The sequence below is a fragment of the Mastomys coucha genome, unplaced genomic scaffold (assembly GCF_008632895.1).
Source record: "Mastomys coucha isolate ucsf_1 unplaced genomic scaffold, UCSF_Mcou_1 pScaffold3, whole genome shotgun sequence".
NCBI lineage: Eukaryota > Metazoa > Chordata > Mammalia > Rodentia > Muridae > Mastomys > Mastomys coucha.
In genome coordinates, this window is record NW_022196909.1 from 61,311,015 (window position 1) to 61,322,651 (window position 11,637).

Below are 11,637 nucleotides of genomic sequence, written 5' to 3' on the forward strand. Positions count from 1 at the left end.
TCCGGCCCCCAGTACACCACAAAAACTGATGAGCCACCTAACAGTCCAGGCTCCGGCCCCCAGTACACATCCCGCGTCCTCTCCCGACTGGCCAACATGCAGGCGGTTCCCACCCCCCAAGCGTACAAAGACCAGCTTCACGCTACATACCTGTTTCTCCTTGGCTCGGATATCATTCAGGAACTGGTACGTTTTGTCAAACACTTCAGGGTTATAGTCCCCTGACAGATCATCAAAGCGGGGGTCTCGGGCGACCTTTGCAAAACACAGAGAGAATATGAACCCCTTGTTTAGTCTCCTGTCTCCAAAGAAGTTCTTGTTCCCTGCCCTTCCCTCACCTTTTTACTGATGGGAACCACCTGACGTAAGAATGGCACCCGGACTTTGGCTGACATTTCCAGAGGCCTAAGGAGAAATGAAAGGTCAGGGTGAGCGCTCTACGGTCTTAGAGAAACACTGGAGTTATGCCACGAAGGGAACAGACATCTAGTCAAGGTCCTGGGTATGCTTTGGTCCTCACCGGAGCTTATCGGCGACACACGCGGGTTGTCTGGGGCTTCGAGTTTTAGCGCTGTTTCCAGCTACCAACTGTTTGTATGCCTTGGATCCCACTTGGCTCTGTAATCTCAACAGCTCCTCAAATGACATGTCAGATGCGTCTGCTGGAGGACAAGGTCACACGACTCCAGTCAGTACCTCCCCCTGCAGGAAAGTCTTCATGTGGCTAGGAGCAGATGGTGAAAAAACACCCTGCCAGGCCACCTGAGTTAGAGCGTGGAGTCACATGGTTTAGGGAGGGAATAAACTGGGAAAAGTTGTCCTCTGAGCTCCATGTCCTCACTGTAACACACACACACACACACACACACACACACACACACACACGTTAGATACATAGCAAAAATCATCCTTCCCAACTTTGTCCATCACAGCAGCCATCATTACTTGCTAGGCAGCAAAGACTGCAAAGGTGCTACTCTGTAATGGTGCTAGACAGATCTCTCTGTGTAGCCCTAGCTGTCCTGGAACTTCCTCTGTAGACCAGGCTGGCCTCAAACTCAGAGATCTGCCTGCTTCTACCTCTAGAGCTCTAGGATTAAGGAGGTGTATGGCCTCCAGGGCCTGGCCAGAGCCCATTTACTTTTGCATACTAGAAAGGAATCTGATTTTATCACTCCCCGGACCAGTTCTCACGGTATTCTGAACTCAATGCTCTCCAGTGGCTTCCATTCTGCTCAGCTAGCTTGGAACTCACTATGTCAATGGTTCTCAACCCATCAGTCTCAACTCCTTTGGGGAAGGTGTCCAAAGACCCTTTCACAGGGGTTGCCTAAGACCATCAGAAAACAGATATTTACATTACTATTCCTAACAGCAGCAAAAATCAGTTATGAAGTAGCAAGAAAATAACTTTATGGTTGGGGGTCACCAGTGTCACCGCATTAGGAAAGTCGAGAATCACTGGAATACATGGACCAAGCAGGTTTGGAGTGCACAGGAACCTGGTTGCCTCTGACTCCTGAGTGCTGGACAGGCGTGTGCTAACCCGCCTGGCTAAATACCTTTTCTTAGAGGTTAACAAACTTTTTGCTTTGCTGTTTTTTGTTTGTTTGTTTGTTTTTCGAGACAGGGTTTCTGTGTAGACCAGGCTGGCCTCGAACTCAGAAATCCACCTGCCTCTGCCTCCCAAGTGCTGGGATTAAAGGCGTGCGCCACCACTGCCCGGCTTTGATTATTCTTTATTTCCAATTGCATGCGTACAGCTCAGTTTGTTGCATCCCGCCCTACTAAACTTAGTAAGAACCCGAATCCTACTGGCCTGGAGTCTTATACCTATAATCCCAGCACTTGGGGCTGAGGCAGGACGGCCAAGAGTTCGAAATCGGCTTGGGCCATACTTTGAGACATCCTTCCCCGTACCCCGTCCACCACCACTTTCTGAACAAAACAAAACAAAACCACGAAACTTCTCCGGAAGTCGTAAAGCTGGAAGCACTCCCTCCTCCTCTCACCCTCCACTGACCTGCGGCGCTCAGGGCGGCTTTGGTTCCCGCAACCAAACGTCTCGCGCTCCCCCCAACCCTAGGCCCTCACCCTTAGGCCGGTCGCCAGTCACATCCCCGCCCTTCACGGCACGGCGGGGACCTTCGGCCCTGGCCTTAGCACTCGGACTAGCTTTCAGCATCTCTCTTGCGAAGCCGGGTTGATAAATTGCACGGTTTCCGCTCACGGCGAGCTCCCAAGTCCCACCCTTCCGGAAGCCTGAGCCAATGTGCTGAGGGCTCTGCCAGAAGCACCGCCCTGCAGCCGTCGGGACTCCAGTTCTGGAGCCGGTTAGGACCAGAGCAGCTGCCAGGCTCAGTGGCATTGGATTTCTTCAGATGCTTGGCCCCTCTGCCTCTGTCCCTCTACCGTAGTCGCCAGAAATAGGACACGTTTGGAGGTTTTACGTTTTATAAAGTGTCAGAGCTGCCTGAGCTTCAGGGGTACAGCAACAGCTCAAGGAAGGGTGAAGCTGTCAGTTGGTCCCCACCACCGCGGGTTGGGGAGGGGGGTTTCATGCCAACAGCTGAGGCTCCTCTCAGCTCCTGGGCGATGCTCGAGCAGGGAGAGGGTGGTCACGGGGAGAGGGAAGCTCCTGAGGCTCCGACACTGCTGGCTTCTTCTCCCAACTCCTGTCCCTTTCCAGCACAGCCTGGCTACCCAGCTGGCCTGGGGCAGAGCAAAAGCTCAGGAGCAGTGGAGGTGGTGGATGGGGTCAGAGCACCAAGGGAAGGGGCCCTCGGCCCAAGGGAGGAGGGAAATGCCCTCCCCCCAAAAACTCCCCACTGAATTCACAGCACAGAAAACACCTCTAGTCCATCAACTCCACGTGGAGGTATACTGAGTCCAGGGTCCAAAGGGGCAGGCAGGTGAGATGGGCAGGGGCAATGAAGACAAGAGCAGGCTCAGGAGGGGAGGCAGCAGAGACTTCTTCCTATCCATGGGAGGAGACAATGGGGCGGCTGATATTGCTGTTGGTGGTCATGGCATTGAGCTCCCACCTGGAAAGGCCAACAACGGGTAGAAAGAAGACAGAAAAGGCGGTCTCTATGACAATCCCAGAATTCTTGGAACAAAGCTATGAACACAGCAGCCCTCCAGTCTCCCAGAGTCCTCTTCCTTATAACCCTTTTGTGTTTAATCACCAGACCCCACCCACCACTACATCTCCCATCACCTACTCAACCACCTCCAAGCGCTTTCAGATTTCCTGTTTATGTTTATACAGATTTCTGAACCTAAGCACCTGGTTCATGTGTGCCCATTTCAGTAACACCCCAGCGCACCTCTCCTGCTCTGCAGCCAGCCAGGCAGCACTTCCCCCATTCCTACCAGATACCCATCCCTTGCTGCCAATCTCCCTTATTATGGCCTGATTCAGATCTCCTGTTCTCCCTAAACTTCGGGGCCTAAAGACTTTCCCATCCACCCCACCAACTTAAATTATGCTTTCCACAACACTTTCATTTTACAGACTTGAGAAGTCTTCCTTATACCAAGACAGCATTAAGGTACTCGCACCGGTGTTACATTGGGGCCAACCTAGGATTCATCAGTTCAGACTGTATCCTGTGTCACCAAAGGACACAGAGACCTTAATAAGAAAACAACCTGGCTCAGACTATACAGAGAAACCCTGTCTCGAAAAACCAAAAAAAAAAAAAAAAACCACACAACCTGGCTCAAGAAGGGATTGTCACATGGAGTGACATTTGGTGCTTGATTTGAACTCAATACTTGAATTAAGGGGCAAGAAATAAGAATCTCTCTCCATTCCTGACCTAAGGGAGTCCAGAAACTCTTCAACTTTGTTTTGTTTTTTGTTTGTTTGTTTTTTGTTTTATTTTGTTTGGTTTGGTTTGGTTTTTCAAGACAGGGTTTCTCTATATAGCCCTGGCTGTCCTGGAACTCACTCGGTAGACCAGGCTGGCCTCGAACTCAGAAATCCCCCCTGCCTCTGCCTCCCAAGTGCTGGGATTAAAGGCTGCGCCAACACTGTCCAACCAACTTTCTACTTTGTAGTCAACCCTAAGATTTAGTCAATCACTCTCAAAATACATCACCAAAACAAAATAAAATAAACAAAGAGAACTACACAGGAAACAGGTTCTGAGCATGGCTCAACTCTCATCTCCAGCAGACAGAAACGTCTGCTTCTGCATGGCGAGGCCTAGCTAATCAGGTCACACCTGTGCTGGCCACTCACCCTTAACCAACCCCTCCTCTGCAACCACCTGCTTTACCTGATGTCATGGGGCAAACAGGACTGGTCCAGGTTATACTGAATCACAGCCAGTTTGCAGAGAGTCTTCAGACTAGGACCTTTAATGAAGGAGTTGGAAGACAGTCAGAGCAGGGAAAGGTCCCATCCTGGTCACCACTCAGAGACAGGGACCCTGATAGTAGAAGCACCTCAGAAATAATTACTTACTAAAGTCCAAGATGTGTAAGTCAGAATGATCTATGAGGTCAAATTCATCCCCCAGGCCTTCCTCGGGAGAGGGGCTGTACAGATGGAAAGAGAGGAAGAAGTAGGTGCTTGATGGTGAGGAACTACCCACTGATGTTACAGACGGGCCTTTCCCGAATCCCCTCTCCTAACCTGGTACCACCAAAGAGGACAATCTTATCACCAACAATACAGCAACACTGGCGGCGGCGGGGACACGGTCCTTTCCCCTTTGGTTCGATCTTCTTCCAGGTAAAGGACCCTAAAGAGAGGTTCCTAGAGGTTCAATCCCTGGCCAACCTAGATATCTCTACATACCACTGCTACCCACCACTTACTCAGGGTTACTATCTTCCCACTTCAACTGTTCCTCTCCCTCCCCTAAAGGTAATGCTCTTAATTTACCAGGATTAAACTTCCAGAGGTCATGGAAATGCCGATTCAGCCTTGCATTATAGCCACCAAAGATGTACAGCTCTCCATTGTAGCCAACTGCAAGGGAGGGCAGGGACATATCAACAGAGAATGGGGTTGCACAGGGCATTCACCAAAAAATAACAGCCACTCACAGGCTGAATGGCTCCTGCGCCCCTCAGGCAGCACTGGCGTGTGAGGACAGTCAAGCCAGGCCTCGGTTCTGGTATCAAAGACTCGAATTCGATTACAGTAGATCTCATTGTTGGAATGAAATGGCCCAAAGCGGTCTGCACGGCCCCCGAAGACATACATGTGATTGCCCAGCATTGTGGCTGAGTGGAAGTCCCTCCAACGTGCAGGATTGCCCTAGCCAAGAGCAGAGAGATGGGGAAGGGAGTCAGCATAGGGTCAGGTAGGGGAAACTAACTGAGCTTCTTAGGATTTCAGCCAAGGGTGGGGATCTGACAGACCAAAGAGCAGACCTTTGTACAGACGAGGGTCCATGTCATGGTGCTAGTATCCAGCTTGTGGATGTCGTTGGAAAAGCAGTCAGCCTGAGCAATGGAAGGTAGAAAACTGTGTCAATGGTTACTCTAGGACCCTCTATCCTCCCACTTAAATGGTGTCAATGGTTACTCTGGCTGGGACTCTCTATCCTCCCACTTAAATAGTGTCAATGGTTACTCTGGCTGGGACCCTCTATCCTGCCACTTAACCGGTGTCAGTGGCTATTCTGTGACCTTCTATCCTTCCACGTGAAAGCCTCCTGCTCCACCATGCTAAGTTTCTCTTTTCTTCCTTTTGATATATAACTAGTTTTTTTTCCAGACTTACCAGCTGTTCATATCCCCCAAAAATGTACATGATCTTGCCCAGGACACAAGCTGAATGTCCATCCCGGGCCCCAGGAACTGTTCCTGACACTCGGGGTGTAGACCACTTGTGAGTATCTTTTGAGAGAGGTAAGAGAATGACACAGGTCAGCTGACACACTGGCCTCAATTCTGGCCTTCCCTTCTCCAGCACTCTCCCCAGCCACCCCTTTCCCAGGCCCAAGGCGTCATTTGAGACCCATACTCACTGACATCAAAGGCATAGAGTACGTTGCAGGCCCCTTCGGTGTCATTGCGCCCACCCCAAAGGAAAACCGTGTCGTCAATGAGGACGGTTGAGTGTCCATACCGCATGTAGGGTACAACAGGAGCCTGCCCTCGGACAGCAGGCCTCACTGGGGGCAGCTTTGTCCAACGCAAGGACACTGTGGATACAGTTCTCCTCAGCCCTGGGAACCTCCTTTCAGGCTGCCACCTTGTCCCAAACCAACCATTCTTACCCAACTCCCTTGCCGCAGAGACCACCACTGTCCTTCATTCAGGTGCCCACTACTTCCCAACCCATGCTGGGACTCCAGAAAGGCACCAGGACTGGCTTACCTGCATTGAAAATATGCACATCTATCTGCCGTAGAGTTTCATAGTCTTCACCAGAGCAGTAACCCCCGAAGGAGTATACTCGGTGCCCAACAGCCACTGCAGCATGGTTCACCCTGCGTGGCCCGCCCTCCAGATGCACTGTCCACCGTAACATCCCCTGGGCCACAGGTTACAGGAACATGCCCCCCCGGCACAGCCTGCTGCCTCTGCTACCTGTACACAAGTCAGGGCCACAAGTTCCTCAGATGAGGCTTCTGTCCAGTTCAATGTGGCTGCCCAGGACCAGTCTCTGCCTACAAGTGCCACCCCAGTGGCCCTCCCACACCACTCCTCTACAGGGACACTAATCAGAGCTCAGGTGGCTGGCCTTGCCCCGGGAGAGCTGCAGAGGTCAAGGAGCTAGCCCTGGCCCTGTGTTCTCCCACAGTGAAGGGTGGGGCCACCTTAACCTGACTGCCAGCTCAGAGTCCGGTGATCATGACTGCCCCCCTGCTCCTGTCAACTGCACCCCGTCCCTGGCTTGGAACACAAGCCCCCAGTCTCCAAGCCCCTTTCCCATACTGGGTATGTTCTTGCTTCTGGCTCTGCTTACTGCCACCTCTCTAAGAATTTCCCTCCATCTCTTAAAGGTAGGGATCTCAAAATACTCAGAGCTATTAATAGCCCAGCCAGCCCCAGACAGTCCACTGAAAGCTGGCATGGGTGCTTTAAAGAAAAAAGCTTTTAGGCTTTTAGAGTAGAATGGTGTCCCTACCTAGGACAGGGAACTCCATGTAATCATGGTTGATTAGCCCCTCAGATTGTTCTTGTCAAGCTGATCCGTTGTCCCTGGGGTCACCCAGGGTGTCTACAGGCACGAGGAGTTCCTTTGACAGCTGTGGCTCGTATGCTGCCAGGACTAGAAACTTAAGCCAGAAAGGTATGTGTCTACTGAGAGTCGGGGCAGGGAAGAGTTCTCTCAACTTTCCCAGCCCTACTATTGTTAGAGAACAAGTCACTTCCAGCAGCCCTTCCTGTTTGGGTCTCTAAAGGAGGGATGGGGTGACAGCATAAATTGGAAAGAGGAAAGAAAGCAAAAATGCCTTTGGGCAGGACAAGAGAAAGCCCCAAGATGAGAGACGTCGTGGCCTGGTAAAGACAGCCTGCCAGCCTAGTGATAATGGGTACATTTGAGAGCTCTTTCAGGTAAATCTTTCTGCAACTAGTGATGCCTTTGCAGCAGGAGATATCTGCTGGGTTTGAGTGATCATCTGCTTCCTGTTCAAAAAGCCTTGGCGGGGAGGAAAAACCTCAGGGGTCTGAGGGTGTGGGGGCACTTCAAGCAAAGGAGACCCCTTGAAGGGGACAGATATGGCTCTCATCAAATGCCCACCCAACCTCCCCCACCCTTTCACTGTATACTTTAAATAGCCACTGTCACTTCACTACTATCACTTCACTACTGCTCTTCAATGTGTGCTTTTCAGAGGAAGAGGACTGAAAGCTTTAAGAATCGAAGTCCAAGGCAGGTGTGGTGGGGCATGGGGGCATGGGGGCATGAGGGCGTTTGTGTAATTAAGGCCAGCAACATAGGTCTACACAGTAAGTTCCAAATCAGCCAGAGCTACCCCATCTCAAAACAAACAAAACCAAACAAAACCAAAAAAAAATGAGAAAGAAAGTGGTTGAGAGGAGCCTATTATCTTCCTTTATAGCCTTTACTCTCCCTTAAAAGTAAGTCAAGATAAAACGAAAATGCACAAAGATGAGACTACAATCCCACTGGGAGATGGATGAAGAATCCCATCGTCTTCCTACGGATAAGGCAGGGAGGGGTTAAATGTTATCTCTGGGTCTCCAACATTTTCCACCACTAGGCCATTTTCAACCTCCCAGCCCCTTGATGTAGGCTTCCCTCCCTGCCCCTTTCAATGCCTGCTTGCGACCCTTCCCTTCTTAATCTACCGAGAGAGAGCCTTGCAGATCCTTCTGCCACCACTCCAAGGTCCACACTAGAACCCTCTAACTCGTCTACAACCATGAAGGGAAGAAAACCTTCATGATGCAGTTCCAACCGAACTGTGCTCGTTGAAAACGACTGGACCCCTGTTGTAGTCCACCTTCCTCAGCGCCCCTCCCCCACAACGCCGGACCCTGCCCCTGCCCCCTCCCCCTGCCATTATGCTCAGCTTCCTGATTCTCTTCAGAACCCACTCGTCCAGTTCTTTCAGCGCTTCCTCCAGCCACCAGGTCTCTCCCACCCGTCTCCAGACCATTTTCCCCAAACCCTTCTCGGCCCATTAACACTCCTCTTTCCCAGCATCCCCCAAGCTCCCTCCCCACCCCCATCTCATCCTTCTCGGCCCCTCCCCCGCGACCGCAGCGGGAGGCAATGGGCGTCGCCAGCCTCTCCAATCTTCCTCATCCCTCAACCCATCCCAGGCTACCTGCCAGGCCGGGCCGGGGTGGGGCCGCGGGTCCTCGCGCTGCCAGCAGCCTAGAACCCGTTGCCCGCCAACCGATTCCTCGGTTCCCAACGAGATAAACACTGCCAGACTTCGTCCTTCCGGCGGGCAGCGGGACGCGCACGAGCAGTGGGAACTCTGGGCCCGACAGCTTCAGGGACTTGTAGTTCGCAAATTACCTCAGGGCCTAGAGATGGGGTGGGGGGGAAGGTAGCCTGTTTTTTACGCATGCGCAGAACACCAGAGCATGTCGCGCGCCTGAGGGTCACTGGGTAATGTAGTTCTTTGTGGTCCGGGCAGGGGATGGCGGAGGCGGGGCAAGAGGCGGACTTCTCGTCCTCGCTTGCGTCAGTCTCGGGCACGGGGCGGGGCTGGAGGACTAGGAGCCCCAGCACCTCCTGCCCCGCCGGAAGTGAAGGTGCGGGTCCGGCTGTGGGCTCTGAGAGGGTGAGGCGCGAGGAAATACCAACGCCGAGAATCAGTGGGGCGGGTAGGGGACGCTGTAGCTGGGGCCATTGAAGGGGAGCCCCTGGGTCTGAAGGTTTTTTGTCAGGCGGTACTGCACTGCCCCGGAATAGAGGGGATGAGGGACGGGGAGGCGCTATCGTGGGTAGTCTGGCGACCAGCAGTTACCTCCAGAGGAGGGGCGTGGTGGAAGGGGGAGGTTCTGGGAAGGGTCTCTTAGGAAGAGGTGAAACCCTCCGGTTGTCTGTTTGTTTAGGAACTGTGCGAGTTAAGGACTAGTGTGCTCCAGCTCACTATGAGGACCCAAACTTAAGACAGGGAGGCATGAGAGACAGGAGGAAGATGCAAGACCCGTTGAGAGAGGGAAGTGGGTAATCTGATCGTGAAAGGAGACCTGGTTTCATCCAATCCCTATCCCGCCTTTTTGTCCTTGCAGCCCCTGCCCGGATGGCAGCAGTAGTTCTAGGGGGAGACACCATGGGCCCTGAGCGTATCTTCCCCAATCAGACTGAGGACTTAGGGCCACATCAGGGTCCTACAGAAGGAACTGGGGATTGGAGCAGTGAAGAACCCGAGGAAGAGCAGGAGGAAACAGGAGCAGGCCCAGCAGGCTACTCGTACCAGCCCCTCAATCAAGACCCTGAACAAGAAGAGGTGGAACTGGCACCAGTGTGTGAAGGAGAAGATGGAGCTGCTGACATCCAAGATCGGATCCAGGTATGGCAGAGAAACTGTAACCAAGTAGATGAAACGGAGTGAAGTATACCAAAAGCTCACCCCAAATTATCTTCTCTGTGGTTTTACAGGCCCTGGGGCTCCATTTGCCAGACCCTCCCTTGGAGAGTGAGGATGAAGATGAGGAAGGAGCTGCAGCATTGAGCAGCCACAGCTCTATCCCCATGGACCCAGGTACAAAAACAAAAAACAAAAATGGAGCAGTTTAAAACCAGTAAGAACTGGGCATGGTGGTGCACACCTTTAGTCCCAGTGCTCATGAGGCAGAGGCAGCCTGGTCTACAGAGCAAAATCCAGGACAGCCAGGGCTATACAGAGAAGCCCTGTCTTGAAAAACCAGATACATCCCCTTCTCCATCCCCCCTCAAAAAAAAAAAAAAACCAGGATCACTATTCCTAAAAAGTTTAACTGAAATATTGTAGATTTCAGAATCTAAGTGAAATGCTGTCTCATTAGACTCGGGAACGGGTAGACCTGGCAATAACGTGGACTTGGTGATGCCTTGGAGGTCCTGGGTTGATTGAATAGGGAGAGAGGAGCTGGTCCCATTCTTTATCCCCTAACCAGCCTGTGGCTATGCTTTCAGAACACGTAGAGCTGGTGAAAAGGACGATGGCTGGAGTAAGCCTGCCTGCACCAGGGGTTCCTGCCTGGGCTCGGGAGATATCGGATGCCCAGTGGGAAGATGTGGTACAGAAAGCCCTCCAAGCCCGGCAGGCATCCCCTGCCTGGAAGTGACCACAGAGAGAGAGAGCTGCCTTATCTCCCTACATTCCAAGCCAGGACCAGCGCGGGACTAACAACTCTGGTTTTAACAGCCTTCTCCTTCCCATGTCCCTTTCACACCAAGGCGAATCAGACCTCTCAGAGACCCACTTTATTCAGTTCTGTACATATGGGGACATCGGCCCAAGCCCAGCCCACCTTAGCATGTATCACTCTGTGGAGAATAAAGCACCCTATGTACACAGCCAAAAGGTGCACTGCCTGTGCCCCTGAATCCTGGTCCAGCTCTCCCCAGGCTTTTGTTTCTGAGCGCCTCAAGGGTACAGGTGAGGACCTGCCCAGCATCAGCAGAAACAAGGAAATAAATAGGCTTTGCAGGGAGCCATGCTTGGAGCACTGCTCCTGCCTCCTTCCTTATAGCTCTGGGAACCAAGAGCACAAGGGAAAGCAGTCAGCCACAGGGTGGTCCCTTGCAAATGTGTGACCCCAGGACTGCTGCTTGCCAGAGAGGGCAAGGCAGATGGTTCTTTCTCCCCACCTGGCCCACTGGGCCCTATAGTCATCTAGTGTCCATAACAAACTTGTTTGTCCTCTGTGTTGTCTTGGTTAGGTATAGGATAAAAAGGAACACACTACCGCCCCCTACCTGCATAAAGCAAGGTCTAGGGGCCTATTTGTGCTGCTGGGGATTGGCTCCCCTCCAGCTCTTCACTCCAGGGGCCAACGGAGCTTAACATGACTTTGGTGACAGTCTCCTGTTGTACTCTACAGGGAGAGGAGAGACACCTCAACTTCAGATGAGGATGAAGGGGAGAGAGGAGAGGAACATGTGATTGCTGTGTGTATTTCTCAGAACAGTTTCAGGTAGCTGTGGGGTTAGGAGCAGGGGGACAGGCACCCCCAGGTTGTCTAAGCACTGAGCAC

At 52.3% G+C, this 11,637-nt stretch overlaps 3 protein-coding genes across 13 annotated transcripts in view; 1 reads left to right on the forward strand and 2 right to left on the reverse strand.

The window, feature by feature from the left end:
* The window catches only part of Rrp36 (ribosomal RNA processing 36), a 6,217-nt gene extending 3,981 nt beyond the window's left edge, over positions 1-2,236 (reverse strand). The window contains exons 1-4 of one of the 4 annotated variants that reach the window (XM_031347442.1): positions 2,095-2,236; positions 521-662; positions 339-405; positions 151-255 (exon numbers count right to left, since the gene is read on the reverse strand). In XM_031347442.1, coding sequence (XP_031203302.1) covers positions 151-255; positions 339-405; positions 521-662; positions 2,095-2,185 — 405 coding nt within the window. In that variant the 5' untranslated portion in view covers positions 2,186-2,236. Of the gene's footprint in view, positions 1-150; positions 256-338; positions 406-520; positions 703-2,023 lie in introns of all 4 variants that reach the window. The other 3 variants (XM_031347443.1, XM_031347444.1, XM_031347445.1) reach the window with 3 other exon arrangements.
* A 200-nt stretch (positions 2,237-2,436) lies between these two features.
* Positions 2,437-8,986, reverse strand: Klhdc3 (kelch domain containing 3). 2 transcript variants are annotated; one of them, XM_031347439.1, is made up of 12 exons: positions 8,769-8,986; positions 7,097-7,247; positions 6,343-6,555; positions 5,991-6,167; positions 5,744-5,859; positions 5,392-5,463; positions 5,062-5,275; positions 4,898-4,984; positions 4,646-4,754; positions 4,475-4,548; positions 4,287-4,365; positions 2,437-3,044 (listed from the first exon to the last, which is right to left on the reverse strand). In XM_031347439.1, the coding sequence occupies exons 3-12, from the start codon at positions 6,494-6,496 to the stop codon at positions 2,978-2,980; spliced, it is 1,149 nt and encodes a 382-aa protein (XP_031203299.1). In that variant the 5' UTR covers positions 6,497-6,555; positions 7,097-7,247; positions 8,769-8,986; the 3' UTR covers positions 2,437-2,977. The 2 variants fall into 2 exon arrangements, with proteins under 2 accessions (XP_031203299.1, XP_031203300.1); XM_031347440.1 differs by lacking the exon at positions 7,097-7,247.
* On the forward strand, positions 7,190-10,964 carry Mea1 (male-enhanced antigen 1). 7 transcript variants are annotated; one of them, XM_031347452.1, is made up of 4 exons: positions 7,190-7,261; positions 9,688-9,968; positions 10,058-10,160; positions 10,574-10,964. In XM_031347452.1, exons 2-4 carry the CDS (start codon positions 9,699-9,701, stop codon positions 10,723-10,725), a joined length of 525 nt encoding a protein of 174 aa, XP_031203312.1. In that variant the 5' UTR covers positions 7,190-7,261; positions 9,688-9,698; the 3' UTR covers positions 10,726-10,964. The 7 variants fall into 7 exon arrangements, with proteins under 7 accessions (XP_031203312.1, XP_031203308.1, XP_031203309.1 ...); XM_031347448.1 differs by lacking the exon at positions 7,190-7,261 and adding an exon at positions 8,459-8,571; XM_031347449.1 differs by lacking the exon at positions 7,190-7,261 and adding an exon at positions 8,942-9,058.
* Positions 10,965-11,637: the final 673 nt, after the last annotated feature.